This window comes from Neophocaena asiaeorientalis, unplaced genomic scaffold (assembly GCF_003031525.2).
Source record: "Neophocaena asiaeorientalis asiaeorientalis breed wild unplaced genomic scaffold, Neophocaena_asiaeorientalis_V1.1 scaffold78, whole genome shotgun sequence".
Classification (NCBI taxonomy): Eukaryota; Metazoa; Chordata; class Mammalia; order Artiodactyla; family Phocoenidae; genus Neophocaena; species Neophocaena asiaeorientalis.
In genome coordinates, this window is record NW_020175018.1 from 12,930,280 (window position 1) to 12,946,953 (window position 16,674).

The 16,674-nt window shown below is 56.7% G+C and overlaps 1 protein-coding gene across 16 annotated transcripts in view; it reads left to right on the forward strand.

Annotated features, from left to right (window-relative positions):
- The window catches only part of DNM1 (dynamin 1), a 44,242-nt gene extending 27,574 nt beyond the window's left edge, over nt 1-16,668 (forward strand). For 2 of the 16 annotated variants that reach the window (XM_024762733.1, XM_024762739.1), the window contains exons 12-22: nt 1,929-1,999; nt 2,176-2,227; nt 2,433-2,444; nt 4,814-4,927; nt 8,694-8,803; nt 9,540-9,651; nt 10,112-10,123; nt 10,493-10,663; nt 11,730-11,971; nt 12,327-12,542; nt 14,766-16,668. In XM_024762733.1, coding sequence (XP_024618501.1) covers nt 1,929-1,999; nt 2,176-2,227; nt 2,433-2,444; nt 4,814-4,927; nt 8,694-8,803; nt 9,540-9,651; nt 10,112-10,123; nt 10,493-10,663; nt 11,730-11,971; nt 12,327-12,542; nt 14,766-14,787 — 1,134 coding nt within the window. In that variant the 3' untranslated portion in view covers nt 14,788-16,668. Of the gene's footprint in view, nt 1-1,928; nt 2,000-2,175; nt 2,228-2,432; nt 2,445-4,813; nt 4,928-5,214; nt 5,290-8,693; nt 8,804-9,539; nt 9,652-10,111; nt 10,124-10,492; nt 10,664-10,842; nt 11,023-11,729; nt 11,972-12,326; nt 12,543-13,917; nt 13,920-14,765 lie in introns of those variants that run through there. The other 14 variants (XR_003005638.1, XM_024762734.1, XM_024762735.1 and 11 more) reach the window with 14 other exon arrangements.
- Nucleotides 16,669-16,674: the final 6 nt, after the last annotated feature.

Consider the following 16,674-nt stretch of genomic DNA (forward strand, 5'->3'; position numbering starts at 1 on the left):
TCTGTTTCCAGCTAACTTCACTTAGCATAATGTTCGCAAGCTTCATCCACGTTGTAGCACGAGTCAGAATATCTTTCCTTTTTAAGGCTGAATAATATTCCATTGTATGAATAGACCACATTTTGTTTATCCATTTTTTCCCACTTTTTGGCTATTGTGAATAATGCTGCTATGAACACAGGTGCAAAATGTCTCTTTGAGAGCTTGCTTTTAAATCTTTAGGGTAGACTTCCAGGAATGGAATTGCTGGATCATATGGTAATTCTATGTTTAACTTTTTGAGGACCTGCCATACAGTTTTCTAGAGAAGCTGCTCCATTTTACAATCTCACCATCTGCTTCTCAACTATCTATACTGTGGTCATCTCACTTTGGGCCTCTCTCTCTTTGCTGTTTCTCTGGGTCACCATACACCCCTCATAGGCGCCCTCCCTTCCTTTTATGTAGTCATTTATCAAATATTCTTTCATTCATTCGTTCATTCAATAAGAAGCATATTCCCTGAATGCTCCTCTGAGCTGGGAGGGGCAGAGGTGAGCAGGCTCCCTCATGGCTCTCACAAAGCTCACAGGCGAGTCCTTTTTCCTTGGCCATCTCCCTGTCATCTTCTGTCTATACCCACCTCTGGCTCCCAGTTCCCAGCTTCCATCCTCATACACCCCTTCTCCACAATGGTGCTGTCCCTAATCACTCACATTTTTGTTGCCGATGTTGTGTTTCTAAATCCTCACTGGTCTCTTTTTCATGACAAAATGATAAATACTCAATAAAATATTCAATCAGTATAGAAGTCATTAAATTACGAGTAAGTGTTCCTCCATTCACGCTTCCCCGCCCCCAGACTCCCATAAAAGAACCCTTATTAAAAGTGTGGTGTGTCTCCTTTCAGACATTTTCCCTAGGCACATACAGATTCCAGATTTCCTCTTACTCCTAAAGAATCACAGTCCTGCGGTGTGTCTTGCCTTTTTTTCTCTGAAGATAATTGTAGCTAACATCTGTTGAGCACCTAGTACAGGTCAGACCCATGACCTTCCTCCTCTCACTGTGTCTTCACCACTCCTGTGAGGCTGAAACCCTTCATTTGTGGAATTTGAAGCTCGGTGAGGACAGACTCACAGGAAGCAGCAGGGCCTGGGTCTGAACCCGGCAGTGAGCGTCAGGAATGTCACCCCCATCACAATTTGGTCACAAATCCCATCACTCTTAATTATTTGCAAAGGGGATTTTCCCATGCCAGAATCTGGAAGTTATCTTCATTCTTCTGAACAGCTGTAGAGTGCCTTTTAGTTTAGAGGATACCATAATCTATTTCATCTTCTGATAGCCATTGGCTTGTTCCCAGTTTTTCTCTGCAACAAATCACACCAGACTGAACACCCTGGTACATGTATCTTTGCTCACTCAAGGAGCTTATCTGTGAGATATAGTTCTAGAAGTGAATATATGCATTTTAATATTGTCAACTATTGCCAAACTGCCCTCCAAGAAGGTGATACTAATTTACAGTTCCACCAATGGTATGTGAGAGAATCTGTCTTCCCACAGTTGTGCCCACACTGGTCATTATCAATATTTATTATTAATTTGATAGGTTAAAAAGGGGTCTCACTTTAACTTACATTTCTTCATCGGTGAGAAGGAGCATTTTTTACATATCCTTATTGGTTGTATGCATTTCTTCTATGGGTTACCCATTCATGTTCTTGGACTATTTTGATTTGTGTTTCTTGTCTTCCACTTATTGATTTATAGGAATTCTTTGTTTATTATGGATACTATTATGGATACATTTATTTATTGTGGCTTGTACATTGATTTATTATGGACTCTATACATGCTGCAAGTATGCTTCTCCCAGCTTTTCATGCATGTTAAAACTCTGTGGTATCTTTTCCACTTTACTGCTGACCTGTGTGTCCTTGAAGGTCATGCTCCTCATCGATATTGAACTGGCTTACATGAATACCAACCATGAGGACTTCATAGGCTTTGCCAAGTGAGTGCTCCCTGGTCAGAGAAGGTGACACCTCGTGTGACTGTGTGTGTACGTGTGTGTGTGTAGGACCCAGGCCTGTTGGGTTAAGCCTCTGGGTCTGGTGCCCGCTGAGCTGTAGCAATGAAGCCGGGCCTCTTGAGAGAAGTTTCTGGGATTCTTCTTTCTCTCCTCATTAGTGCTCAGCAGAGGAGCAACCAGATGAACAAGAAGAAGGCTTCAGGGAACCAGGTGAGTGAACTCCAGTGCCCCAGCCGGAGGGATGGAGGGTGCCGGATGGACACCAAGCTCTGAGATCCCCCTCCCCCGAGGGGAAGGGTCCCACAGGGGCCAGAGAGCCTGTCAGATGCCAGCCACAAGCCTCCCACTCTGCATCAGTAACCCTCTCTCCTCTCTCCCGGTGCTTCTCGTGGTTGCTATGGTTACCTCTTTGCAGGATGAGATTCTGGTGAGTACCAGGACTGGGGCTCTTGGTTTGTGTAGTGAGGGGGAGGAGGGGACCCATTTGTAGTGGGGATGTGCAGGGGTCAAGAGGGCACCCTTTGGTTTGCACACACCAGCCCATGGGTGTCCACATATGCGCTCAGGCCAGAGGCAGGGTCTAACCACACACAGAGTCCCACCAATCTGTCCATCACTGCGCATGAACTAAGCATCTACTTCAGCCAGAGGTAGACCATGTGGGCTGGGGTGGGTGAAAATGCCTGGCAGGGGCCTGGCACTGAGTAGGGGCTCTTTAAATATCGGTTGGATGGATGGATGGATGGATGGATGGATGGTTGGATGGATAGATGGACGGATGGATGAGAGAGAATGTTTTTAAGCTGGCATCTCTACCAGAGAGTTGAGTAAAGAGTGAATGAAATGTCAAGAGACCAGTGCCTCCTTACCTATTCCGTCCTTCAGATCTCTGCTGAAACATCACTTCTCAGCCCCAGTTGTACCACCAGCCATAGAGTTTGAGCTCTTCCAGAGGCTGTAGTTTCTTTGTGATAATCTAGGTGTTTGTGTGATTACTGGCATCATATCATTTCCCTCTTGAACCCTATAAGGGGAAGGGCTGGGTCTGTCCTGTTGACCAGTAAATCCTCAGCCCCCAGTGCAGTGCCTGGCACACAGTAGGTGCTAAATAGAATGAAGGAGCTAATGAATGCAATATCCCAGGGCAGTTCGGTTCAGCAAACACTCACTGGTGCCTGTACTGTGCTGGTCCCTGGACAGGAGTCAGACTCTGGCCCTGCCCCTTGGAAGCCTGGGCTTGTAGTCAGGCCCCAGGCAGGGTGGGAGTGGGGGGAACAGGAGGTCTCTGGTGCTGGGGCTCTGGAAGGGGGGTTTGGGTGAGCAGGGAGGAGGGCTGAGCTGGGGGTGGCCGAGGGAGGACAGGAGTCAGGGCGGGAGCAGGGTGGAGAGGTCTGTTGGTCAGATTGGGGAGATGGAGGGCCAGGGAGTGGCATTCAGACTCAATTCCAAAGACAGTGACAAGATGCTGAGGGGAACCTCTCCAGACCGGGACAGGGTGGGAGGGTGGTCATGAGGCACTTGGCTACCACATCCCTGTTAATGACTAAGGCAGCTACTAGCTGTGATCCGCTGTGTGACTTGGGTTCTCCGCAAGGTTCTCAGGGAAGCCAGAGAGGTTTAAGGAGGGCTGGGAGTGGGGGCGGGGGGCGGGGGGTGGTGCTTTGAGGGCCTCAGAAGCAGGCTTGACCCCAGAGGGCTTTCCTGCCAGCCCCAGGCTGCTCAGTCTTCTCCGGATGCTCAGGGGAGAAGCCAGGGAGGCCAGGGCTGGGGGAGGGAGCAGAAGTAGCTCCCTTGTCCCCTCAGTCTGTCCCACCACCAGGGTCTGGTCAGTGTCCCTGCCCTTGGAGCAGAATCCACAGGCCCTAATCTGCGTCAGTCGCTCAGGACAGTCCCAGAGACAGCCGCTTCCTGCTGTGAAAGGAGACCTTTGCCTGTTACTCTGGGCTTCTCCGGGGAAGAGGAGTCTGGACAATTTGTGCTCAGCTCCTCCCCGCCGCATCTGTGCTCTACCACCGCACCCCTGTCCTGGGGCTTGGAGGCAAAGACTCTTAGAACCCTACTATCACAGCATTCATGTATCCATGCCACAAATATTTATTGATAACTTACTGTTTGCCTAGCACTCTGCCAAGTGCTGGGATACACCAGTGAGGGAGAGAATTCACAATTTAGCAGGACAGACTGACGTCAACAGATAATCACACACACGCATGCAAATTCAAAATTCCAGTCATTGTCATAGAAGAAAGCTTAAGGGAGTGATGAGAGATTATAATAGGGGTCCTGACTTATATGGGGGGCCGGGGAGAGTCTGCCTGAGAATGTGACTTCTGAGCTCATACCCAGAGGATGAGTAGGACTTGCCAGGCCAACAGGAGGAAGTGCTTTCTAGGCAGAGTCAACAGAAGCACGTGCAAAGTCCCTGAGGTCAGAAAAAGTCTTTGAATAAACTGACTGTTAACCTGAAAAGATACTCAGAGTTATCTTGCCCAATCAGCCACCTAAACTCTGCTTGCACACTTTTTAGCAGTGGGGAGCTTGTCCCCTACCAAGGCCACCAGTCCCCTACTCAGATGGCTCTGTCAAAAGGCTCTTTATCCTGAGCTGACCTCTGCCTTCCTCTCTGTTCACCTGTGGTTCAAACCAGGGCAGGTCTGGCCCCCTCCCTCTCTGACCAGCCAGGCCTTGAAGAGCTGGGGGAGGGGTGAGCTTTTGAGGGTCTCTCTTTGCCCACCCCATCCTCCATGGGGAATCCTGGCCTCTGTCCACTGACTTCCTGCCCCCCCCACCCTCCAGGTCATCCGGAAGGGCTGGCTGACCATCAACAACATCGGTATCATGAAGGGGGGCTCCAAGGAGTATTGGTTTGTGCTGACCGCCGAGAATCTGTCCTGGTACAAGGATGACGAGGTAAGTAAGGGGCCACTGGTCATCAAGGGGTTTGGCTGGTGGCCAGAGGCAGGCTGAGACCCTACCACAGGCTTGGAGTGGACTGAACCACCCAAAAGGGGGATTTAAAACTCTCATCAAAGACCTCTGGGTGGAGGCAGGAGGTCAGGACCAGAGGCAGGCAATCCTGGGGGCTTATCCAGGCTGGATGGAGAAGAGGGCTTGGCAGGACTGGGGAGCTTGGGGCTCAGCGCCCTGGGGTGGGCAGGGGTGCTGGGCATCCCTCCCTGACCCCACCAGCCCCGCAGCCTTCCTGTTTTCTTGCTCCAGGGCGTGCCTCCTACTCCGTGGCCTCCACAGGCCCATGACACACACGAGTCCAGCTGCCAGACACGCTGTTAACCCCTGCACCCCAGCCCCCCAGCCCCCAGCAGTCCGAGGGGGATGCCCAGGAGGGCGAGGAGGGAGGGGGCCCCACAGAGGCACCACCCCAAACCCCTCCCTGCCCACTGGGCACAGAGAAGCCCAGCCACCCCCCTTCCCTGCTGCTGGTCTCCTTTAAGAACGAGTCCCTTTGGCTTCCACATCTGGATTCCAGAGGTGACCAGAGAGAGCAGGGAGGGCTGGGGGGGAGGGGGCTTGTGGTAATGAACTCCAGCTGGCCAAGGAGTGGGGGGAGGGACCCCCTTCTTCCTGAGGGGTCTGTTGAAGGTGAAGGTGCTCTCCATGGGGGAGCAGAGCCTGGGGCGGTGGCCTCTGATTTCGCTCTCCAAGCCCCCCTCCTTGATCCCTGCCCCCTCCAAGTCTCCCCAGGCAGGGCCCCCCTCCTCACTTTGGGCGGCGCCCTCTGTCGTCACCGGCGGGGGCGCCAAGCCATCTGGACCTCATTACCCCAACCCTGGCCTCTCCCAGAGCATGGGGCCCCTCGAAGGGTGGAGCGTGAGGCTGTGCGGGGCACGGGTGTGGGGACCGCTTCCTGCTCTACCGCCTGGGCAGCCTTCCTAGACGTGCCCGTGCCCCACCACTCCTTGGGCTCCTGTGTTGGGGTTCCTTGCACAGGGCCAGGGGACAGTGTGACCTGGGGCTGGGGGCTAGAGATGGGCTACACTGGGGGGAGGAGGGAGTATATCTGAGCAGGGCCCCCGTCCTTGTATGTGTGTGTGTGTGTGTGTGTGTGTGTGTGTATCGGGGGGCTGGTCTCTGTGGAACTTCGTGTGTACATTTGAGTTGAGTCGAGTGTGACCCTGGCATTGAGTGTACGTGTGGGTGGGGGAGGGCTGGGCAGTGAGTGCTGGGAGGTGAGGGTGTACGTGAGGCTTGTGGACGTGGGGTGTGGGTGTTTGACAGGAGAGTGTCTGGGGTATAAGCGTCGGGGCGTGTTCGGTGTTGGAGGGTTTGCATGTGTGTGTGGGGGCAGACCATGTGTGCCTGAGGCGTGTGTGCCCGTGCCCGGTGTGTAAGCATCTGTGTGTATGTGTGGCGAGTGGACTTGAGGAGGGAGGGCGTGCATGTGGCACGTTTGAGGATATGTATTGTATGTGTTGGGGATGCAAGGATGGGAGAGGGCTGGTGTTCCATTGTGAGCGGGTGTGTGCGTCTGTGTGTGCATGCACTTGTGTGTGCTTGGGACACGGATCTGTGATTTAAAATTCGAGTGTGGGAATGTATGTTTCCGAGTTGTGGGTGTGTTCGTGCCGAGGTAAGCTTGCGTGTGTGTGTTGGGTTGTGAGTGGATCTTTTTGCCCTAGAACAGCTGGGGACAGGGAGGTGGTCCGGGCTGGGCGGAGGTGATCTGTCCCCCTTCTCCACCCAGCCACCAACCGTCTGGTCTTTGGGACTTGGGTGATTCTCTGGGCAGACAGGCGGCCGCCCACATCCCCAGCCCTCACTGACCCCCCATCTTCTCACTCTTCCTCCGCCACCCATCAGCAGCCCCACCCCGTCCCACGGCATGGTGGCGCCCCCATCCCTGTTGCCTCCTCCCAGCCCACCCTGTGACCCCCAAGCCCCCTGCCCCGGCTCCAGGCTCCGGTTCTGGGATGGCGCGCGGGGGCCGCTCCAGCTCTCCAGCGGCGGTGCCGAGGGTCTAACCCAGCCCAGCCTAACCAATGTGCAGACTACTGTACAATTTGGAAGTCCTGAACAGATAGTCTAAACACTGGGTAGACGGAGTGGAGGTGTCCTCTGATCCATCCAGGCCGCAGTGTCTGTCCGTCGGGTGAGAGCTTCGGCCCCATGTCCTGGAGATGCAAGGTCCCCAGCCCAGCCCAGCCAGCCCGGGGTCCCCTCTCTGCTCTGACTCCCCTTCTGCCTCCTTTGACGTGGCAGGGGTGAGCGGGAGCTCTGGCTGGGGAGGAGGGGCCTGGGGACGGGCCGGCCTGCGGGAAGGAGGGGGCTGCTCCTACCTAGTGTCCAACCCCAGAGCAGAGCGCAGGGCGGGTGGCGGCGGGGCCTCCCTCGAATGCTTCCAGATGTTCCCTGGCCGCGTGTGCAACTTCCTCCTCTCCTCCCCCAGCCGCCCTCTGGGGCTCCCGGCCACCCGCCTGGCATAAAGAGGGCTTTATGTGGCTGGACGGGCCAGGGGGGTGCGGGGGGCAGAGAGAGGTGGGCAGGATGACGCCAGGACGTGGAGCGGGGTCCTCCGAAACCCAGCCCCCGACCCGAGATACGTGGCGAGGCTCATGCCCAAGCCCCGAGTCCTCCAAACCCACACAGTCACCCCCACACCGGGCCCCCGGGCGTAGGCCCTGTGGTGTTGGGTTGACTAGTGGGGTACAGGCAGCAGAAACCCCTCCCCTCCTCCCAGAGCCCCATCCTGGGGTACCTCCTCCGAAGATCCCTGAGCTCCTCCCCTCTGTCTATAGGACAGAGGAGCCTACAGTCACGTGTCAGCCCCCACCAGACGTACACACATGTGCACACAGGCCTGGCACCCACATGCCATCCACAGATAAGCGTAACTCCTCCCAGACGATACAGATAAACCACACAGATTCAGCCCATTACGAAAACTCTATGCACGTGAGTGCGTGCACCCACAGTGCATGTCCCGCAGGTACATTCATGCAGACACATGGACATTTACAGCTGCCACACCTACGGAACTGTGCGCACGCACACACACAGCCGGGCTGGCGCCTCCTCAGGCACCCTCGTGCACACACAGGGACACACGGGCACACGCACAGTGGTGAGAGGACACGTGCTCAGACATGCACGTGTTTGCACAGACATACAACCACACACGTTGCACACACACCCACCATCTCCAGGCTTGTGCTGTGTGCCTGATCGCTAACACATGGGCAGCTGTGGGGAGTGGGCTGAGCCAGCCCTTTGAAGCTGCCAGGCCTGGTGGCCGCCCCCCCTTCCCCGTCTCTCCAGTCAGGAAATGAAGTCAGAGGCTTATCCAGAGCAGGCCCCATCGGCCAGGCTGGCTGCAAGAGAGGCCGAGTGCGGGGTCCCTGGCTGGGGCTGGCCTGGCTTGCGTCCAGGGCTTGCTTGGGGCGGGATGTGGGAGCCAAGCTCAGCCTCGCCACCCCAGGCTCTTGAGCTCTGGCATGGATGCGGAGGCGGTGGGAAGGGCTTGAACGCCGTGGGGAGGCGAGGTGCCCAGCAGACCCGGGGCTCCGTGGCCAGGCTTTCATCAGACAGCGCCCACGCGGTGCAAGGGGGCTGGTGGTCTACAGCCCCAGGTCCCCCCGCGCCGCAACATGGAGCATCCTTAGGGAGTGAGGCGTAGCACAGATAGCACCAACCTCACCCATCACTCCTCCCTCTCCCCCAGGAGAAAGAGAAGAAATACATGCTGTCCGTGGACAACCTGAAGCTGCGGGACGTGGAGAAGGGCTTCATGTCCAGCAAGCACGTCTTTGCCCTCTTCAACACGGAGCAGAGGTGCCTGCCTGCTCCCACGGGGCCCTGGGGAGTAAAGATGGGCCCACGGATCCAGAAGACAGAGAGATCTGCCCGGGCTCCCCAGCAAGTCATTCACTTGACAAATATTTGATTGAGTTTCTAATCTGTGCTACACTCATGTCCAGATCTCGTTCCTGGCCTCCCTCCCGCCACCCCTTCCTTTCTCCTTCCTGCCTTTCCTCCCTCCCTCTCCGTCTCTCTCTCTCCCTCCCTCCCTCCTTCCTCCCCTCCTGTCCTTCTGCAATCACTTGGTTAGTACCTGCCCTGCATGAGATACTGGCAGTACCAGGCCTCTCCCCTCCCAACCCAGGGCTGACTCTAGTGGACTTTCTCCTACTCAGAGATGAGGGTTCAATACAGCTGCCAAGAGGGGAAAGCCTGGGAGGGGGCCAATGGGGGTTGAGATCTAAGCCAGGGGCTGCACTGTCATGGGTGCCCCTTTCATGAGAGCTCAGTCCCTTCCTAATAGAGTATTTTACTTCTCATTTCACTAAATCCTCTCAATGACCCTAAAAGGCAGGAATTGTTATTATTAACCCATGTTCCGGATGAGAAAACTAAGGCTGGGAGAGAAGAAGGGACTTGCCACAGCTGGCAAGTAAGAAAGCCAGGATTGGCCCACAGGCACGATGACCCCAGTCCACGCACGCCCTTAACCACCAAGGTGAATGGGCTTTGCCCCCCATCTCCCCTCACCACCTGCCCCATCTTGCAGGAACGTCTACAAGGATTATCGGCAGCTGGAACTGGCCTGCGAGACACAGGAGGAGGTGGATAGCTGGAAGGCCTCCTTTCTGAGAGCTGGCGTGTACCCCGAGCGTGTTGGGGTGAGTGGCAGGGGAGGTAGGGGAGGGGCAAGCTGCTTAAAATAAGGGGCTCCGGGGGAAGCCATCCACAGTGATGCCAAGCCATTCCATATTTTCCGGCTCTTATTGGGCTCAGAAATAGCAGGGATCCTCCCCCTACCTGCTCTGGGGTGGGATCAGAGTTAACCCTTCCTCCCATCCTTCTCCAGTGCAGTTTTACAGGACTCTTTCTCTGACACAGATGGCATTTCCGACATCCCTTTCGTATGATCATGCTTTCTTCTGACTGCCTTCACTTTTCTACCCTCTTTCACTGTGACAATGTCTAGAGTTGCCTTACAGTTGGGGTGCAGTGCCCTGGGTTTACTCAGTCCCTCCTCTTTTCCTGTGTGTGTCTGCTACGGCTGTGCTCGCTGGTGGTGGCGGCGATGATGGCAATGCTGGTGTGGTGACCTCTATGGCTTTGGTGTGGGCCTCCCAGGACAAAGAGAAAGTGAGTGTGTCCCTCTCTCCTGCCAGGCACCTCTAGCCTGGCGACAGATCTGGCCAGGCCTTTAGAATCAGGAAGTGTCCTTGGAGATGTCCTTTCCTAATTTATGGACTGGAAAAGTAAGGCAAATTCTAGGTACTAGAGTCAGAGCCAAGATAAGGCTGAATGAGGGTCTGGGGTCCTGAGAGGCACTGGGGTGGACAGAGCCCAGAGACCCAGAGCTATGGGGGAGCTAGTGTCTTTGTGTACAGGCCAGTTGCTTCTCTCTGTATCTTAGCGTTCCAGGCGTCCTTGAAGGGACTGGGACCCTGGGGTTGCCTGGAACCTGGCTTTGAGGGCCTAGCCATCCTGATGCCCTGTCCTCAATGGCAGGCCAGTGAGACGGAGGAGAATGGCTCAGACAACTTCATGCACTCCATGGACCCACAGCTGGAGCGGCAGGTGGAGACCATCCGGAACTTGGTGGACTCATACATGGCCATCGTCAACAAGACCGTCCGGGACCTCATGCCTAAGACCATCATGCACCTCATGATCAACAATGTGGGTGCACCACCGCGTGGGGGGCGGGTGCTCTCGTGGGACCAGGGAGGCAGGTGGCCAGGTTGGCCTGGAGTAGGCACGGGCTAGTCATGTGGGACCAAGTCTGGGGAGGGAGGCATGGGTCCACGCCAGAGGTATCCAATAGAAACGTAATGTGAGCTTCATATATTATTTTGTAGATTCACATAACCAAGTTGTTCCAAGCATGCTTAAATGCTTTCCAGGAGGAGCTAGGAATATGCATCTTTTGAGAACTCCCACACCATGTTTTGAGATACACACCCCACGGAACCACTTCCACCCATGGCTTAGTGAAAAAGCATGGCCTGAAGAGAATTAGAACTGTGTTGGAATCCTGGCTTTGCCTCAAATTCCCTGTGTGACTTTGAGCAAACGAACTACCCTCTCTGAGCCTCTGTTTTCTTATATGTAAAATATGGATAATGATAGAGTTGAAGATTAAATGAATATAAAGTGCATAACAACACAGTGCCTGGCATGTAGTAGGTGCTCAACATAAATTTAGATAACGAATAAATGAGACACAGGCCTACGGCATAAAAAACCTCAGCATCTCTCCACAAATGTTCCAGAGCCTGGCCCAGGTAACATCTGGGAATTTTTAAGGAGAACATTAACCCATGCCCTACACACACTCACATTTCACCCGATCCAGGCACACATTCACACCTGCTACTCAAGGGCTCAGAAAATTTTAAACTGTCGTCTTCCTTATTTTGGTCCAGTGGAGCATACAAGTCTTTGGAAAGGGTGCAACTACCCCATTTTACAGATGAGGAAACTGAGGCTGAAATAAGCTGAGTAAACAGGTGTCCTGGTGCATAATAGGTCCTGAGTGTTCTCCTAGATCTATGACCTTGAACAGTTCACTTTTCTTCTCTGGACCATCTGAGAAAAAGGGCAAGCGGGGAGGCGGGGAAGCAAGGGAGATCTCTGAGTTTAGGCAGTGGCAGAGCCCCATCCCCGAGCTAGTAGGGCCCGGCGGGGAGGGCAAATTGGTACAGGCGTCAGGTCCCAGCCCTTTCCTCTCTTTGCCCGCCCGCAGACCAAGGAATTCATCTTCTCGGAGCTGCTGGCCAACCTGTACTCGTGCGGGGACCAGAACACACTGATGGAGGAGTCGGCCGAGCAGGCGCAGCGGCGCGACGAGATGCTGCGCATGTACCACGCACTGAAAGAGGCGCTCAGCATCATCGGCGACATCAACACGACCACTGTCAGCACGCCCATGCCCCCGCCCGTGGACGACTCCTGGCTGCAGGTGCAGAGCGTACCGGCTGGACGCAGGTACCAGGGCCGGCTCCCACGGCCCCAAAGCCCCCCAGCCCGGGGCCCGCTGGAGGAGGGCCGAGACCGGGCAGTGACGCGCCGGCGTCACCGGGATAGCTCCCACCTGGAGCGAGGGGCGGGGCTTATCGCGGGGCGGGGCTTGCCGTGGAGAGCTGGCTGCCGGGAGGGGTGGAGCTGGAACATTGGAGCCTCTGGGGGCGGGCTTAAACTCCGGCGAAAACCTAAGGCGCGGAGGGGCGGAGCTTGCGCGCATGGGCGTGACCGGCACCCAGCTGGGGGCGGGGCCTCACGGTGGGGCGGAGCCGCTCATCTCTCTCTCCCCTCCTTGTCCTTCGCTCCCTGTCGCCCGCAGGTCACCCACGTCCAGCCCCACACCGCAGCGCCGAGCCCCCGCGGTGCCCCCAGCCCGGCCCGGGTCGCGGGGCCCTGCTCCTGGGCCTCCGCCTGCTGGGTCCGCCCTAGGGGGGGCGCCCCCCGTGCCCTCCAGGCCGGGGGCTTCCCCTGACCCCTTCGGTCCTCCCCCCCAGGTGCCCTCGCGCCCCAACCGCGCCCCGCCCGGGGTCCCCAGGTGAGTAGGGGCTGAAAGCGGCGGCAGAGACCGCCGGGCGGGCGTGGCCGGGAGGGAGGTGGGGCCGGATTCCGGAGCATCGGCCCAGGTCGCCAGAGCCGGCCCTCTCTGTCCAGGTCACTCGGACCGTGGGTGCCAGAGCCACAGGGGGTGTGGCCGAGGGCTGGCGGAGCCTGCCCCCAGGGAGCGCTGAGTTCCGCAGGTGGTCGTTTCTGGGGAGGGGGCCGTGGGGCTCATCCCACCTGCCCTCTTCTTTCCAGCACTTGCATGGCGCTTCCCTCCTTTTTCACTCTCTCTCTCTCTCCCACGCGTTGCCTCCCTTCTCCTTTCCCCTTCTAGCCGCTCTCCTCCGTTCTCCATTCCGTCCTCTACTTCTGTCTCCCAGCTCCTAGTGAGCCTACCTCAGGTCTGAGGATCTGAACCCAAATCCTCTCTGGATGGGTAGATTTTATTCACTTACACTCAGGGCTACCCTGGTGCCCGCACTTCCCAGTCCTGACTCTTTGGACCTGTCCCCAAGGGTTGTGACTGTGTGACCAGCAAGGTGTGTGATGTGTGTGTGGGCGTGCACACGGATGTGAGAGTGTAAGAATGGCACCCAGGCATGCAGTAGGACGTGGAGCAGCTGGGAAAGGGGCCTGGGAGCCATGGGACAGCCTGATGGCTTCCTTCCTTCCCCTTGCCTCCGGCCCTAGCTGGCCTGGACCAACGTGGTGGGTGTGCGGGCAGGAGTGGAGGCTGCCCCATTCCCAGAAATCTCCAGGGAAAAGGGTTCTACTTCATCCCTTGCCTTTGCCTTCTTGATCCATGACCTTCTTTCAAGGAAGCTCACTCTGATATTTAACTCAGTCTGCCCTGTTTCCACTGGCCATGTTCTCTGAGGAAGAACACATCAGACCAATAATATCCATTTATGTTTCCAGATGGCTGGAGGGTAGGGCCATGGGTCTAACCTCCATGAACCTACAGTGAAGCAGAGATGGGGCTTGCTCTATGGTGACCTGACGGCCAAGGCAGATGGGGTAACGCAGGCAGCGTGGTGTCAGTCAGGGGCACTGGACTGGAGTGGGCCTTTAGGCGAGTCACTTTCCCTTCCAGGGCCTCAGTTTCCCTTCTACCAAATGATATTTAACATTCTGCCTTTCTCCCAGGGTTGGTGTGGGGATCAGGGGAGACAGTGGCTATAGGGATGCCACATTAACTGCAAAAGTGGCTATAGGAACTATTTGCTAACTTCCAATGTGAGTTCAGATTCTTAAGGGTATTTGACATGCCCAGGCCTGTGCTGAGGTATGACATGAGAACTGTAAGATCTGGTACCTGCTCCGTTCTAGTCTGGCTGACGCATGGGAAGTCACAGCCTCAGAGGAGAGAGCAGTCTGGGGAGCTTCAAGGCAGCTTGACTTCAGTGAGATCCCAGGGCTGATGGAGATAAGGCTCAGGTGGTGAGGAGTCAGGAGGGCGTTTGGGTAAGGAGCAGCAGGTGGGCAAAGGTTGAGTGTGGAATGCGTTGAGAGCTGCTGGCCAGGGCAGAGTGCAGGTAGAATGAGGAAGAATAAGAAGAGGTTGCCCTGGGGACTTCCCTGGAGGTTCCAGTGGTTAAGATTCTGCACTTCCACTGCCGGGGGCACAGGTTCGATTCCCTAGTCAGGGAGCTAAGATCCTGCATGGCGCGCAGCACGGCCAAAAAAAAGAAAAACAAGTTTGCCCTGGGTAAGGTGGGGCAGGTAGGAGAACCTTCAAAGTCCACAGAAGAGGTTGACTTGGGACTCAGTGCTGTGAGCAGCAGGGAGCCATGGAAGGCTCTTGGGTGGAGACATGACAGCTGGACCCTAAGAAAGCAAGACCTGTCCCTTCTGGAGCAATGCAGGTGGCCCTCTGAGCACGCCAGGCACGAGTGTGCAGGGAGCTGGTGCAAATGCCTCCTGTGTGGGGGCGAGCTTCTGTGTTGTGACTCCGCCCCCGCGTGTGCTTCAGTGTGCCAAGTGGCTGCATGCCCCAGATCCATGCTGCACGTGCCGGCCAGCGAGGTTGCTGGGCATTGGGGGGTGGGGTGTATGCGTGTTGTTTGTGGGCATGTGTGTCAGTGTGTGCATGCGGGGCCGTGGGGCCTCACCGCATGTGTGTGCACGCCCGGGCGTGTGCGTGTGCGTGTCCCCCCACCCCCAGGCCTGACCCGTCCGTGAGCGTGAACTGCCACGTTGATTTCGTGCTGTCTTTCAGAATCACTATCAGTGACCCCTGAGGAGCGTCAGCCACGGTAGGTACAGGCCTCTCCGCCTGCTGCATGAACCGGTGTGTCTGCCCCCTGCCGCACCAGCTCCACACTGCAGGGCGAACCTGGGACCTCAGAGGCAGGCCCCCTCCCTCTCCCTTCTGCAGCTCCAGATCCAGACTTATTCTTTCCTCTTTCTGTCCTCGCTGCCAGCTGGCTCTCTCACCTCCCTTCTCAGCGAGCCTCGGGACTCAGTGCCACTGCCCAAGACCTCCATGGCTGAGCCTGGGGAGGTCTTGGGACAGGCTCCGCACCCAAGCAGGCAAAGCTGGGTGCTCTCTGGAGGCGTCAGAAAGAGCGCAGAGCTCATGGTTCGTGGTGTTAGGGGCAGGGAGCTTGGCTGGACTCAGGCATCCAGAGGCCTTGGCGTCTCACCCTGGGGTGCCACCCTCATTCCCCGATCTGAGCCCTGCTGCGGGGGCAGGGCAGCCAGCTCCCAGCCTGGGAGCTCTGGAAACCAAATCCACGATAGGGCAGAGGAAGTCAAAGTCCCGCCTCCTTTATCAAGCCAGCAAGCGAGCAGCAGCTGGGGGTGAAGGCTCTGGTTATTTGATGATTTGGGAAAGCCTGAGTGTCCCCCCCACCATCAGCCCAGAGCACAGCTCACAGGCTAGGCAGGTCACACCACCCCTTCCCCTGCCTCCGTGGTACTGTCACTCCTGCTGGTGCAGGACTGAAGGCAGCGTCCTCAGCCCCAGGTGGAGCACCGTAGCCGGCCCGCAGGCTCATCCACCTGGGCCTGTTGCTCCTAGGGGTGACCTCCACTTTTCAGCTAAGGGGATGATGGTGTCTGCGGACCTGGGCAAGCCAGCTTCTCTGAGTTCCGCCCCAGCTGGGCCCCAAACTCGCCCAGCGAGCCTGCCTGCCACTCCGCGCCTGCGCTGACTCTTGCTCTTCTGCTTTTCCCCAGCAGGAAGGGCCCAGCCTCACCTACGCGACCTGCGGCCCCCCGACCAGCTGAGGCTCCCCTCTTAGACTTATAAGCCTGTGGCCACTGGCATCCGGCCGCCTGCCCTCCCTGCCTCCCCAGGGTCCCTTTAGAGGACTCGTGGGCTTTCTGCCCACCCAGAGGGGCCTCTAGCACTCCCTCCAGCCATTCTGTTAGCTTTGCCCTCCTGGTTCAAACAGTGTTCTTTCTCATGTGTTTCTCCATCAGGCCTGGTGGCTGTCTCGTGGGGCTCATGGCCCCATACTCCCTGAGGCTAGGGATGGCCCTGCGCCAGTGGGTTGAAAGACAGGGGGCCAGAGAAGAGGGAAGCCAGAGGGGGCCGAGCACGTGTCTGGAGCTGTGGGTGCACTGCCTGGTGGTGTGTGAGAGACTAGCGTGTGTGGAGGGGTGGGCGCTGCCCCAGCCTTTACCCCAGACCCCCGTGAGGCTCTGGCCCCTGCCCATCTCCTGCCCTTCTACCTTCCCTTTCTCGTCTCTCTTCTCTATTCCAGAACCCTTGCCCACACCTGGGTCTTCTGCCCCTCCCCTCCTCTCCCCTGACTGCCAGGCTAGGCTGCCCTTGCCTTACCAGCTCTCTCCCCCTTTTCTCTCTCCCGTTCTCTCTTTGCTTTCTCTCCAACTGCCAGCCGATCGGGTCAGGCAAGTCCATCCCGACCTGAGAGCCCCAGGCCCCCCTTCGACCTCTAACCAGATCCCTCCTATTCCTCGGAGACCTCCCTTTCCAAGCCTGCCTGGACGGCTGTTCTGTGACTTGACAGTGGCTACCCAGCCCCAGAGCTTCCCCTTCATCTGTGACTTAGTCTGTTGTAGTGGTGAGCTGACACATCCAGGCGTGACGTTGGTGAAACTTGTGCCCCTCTGTGGTCTTGCTCCTGCCCAGTTCTATAAATATCTATAAATACTCATAT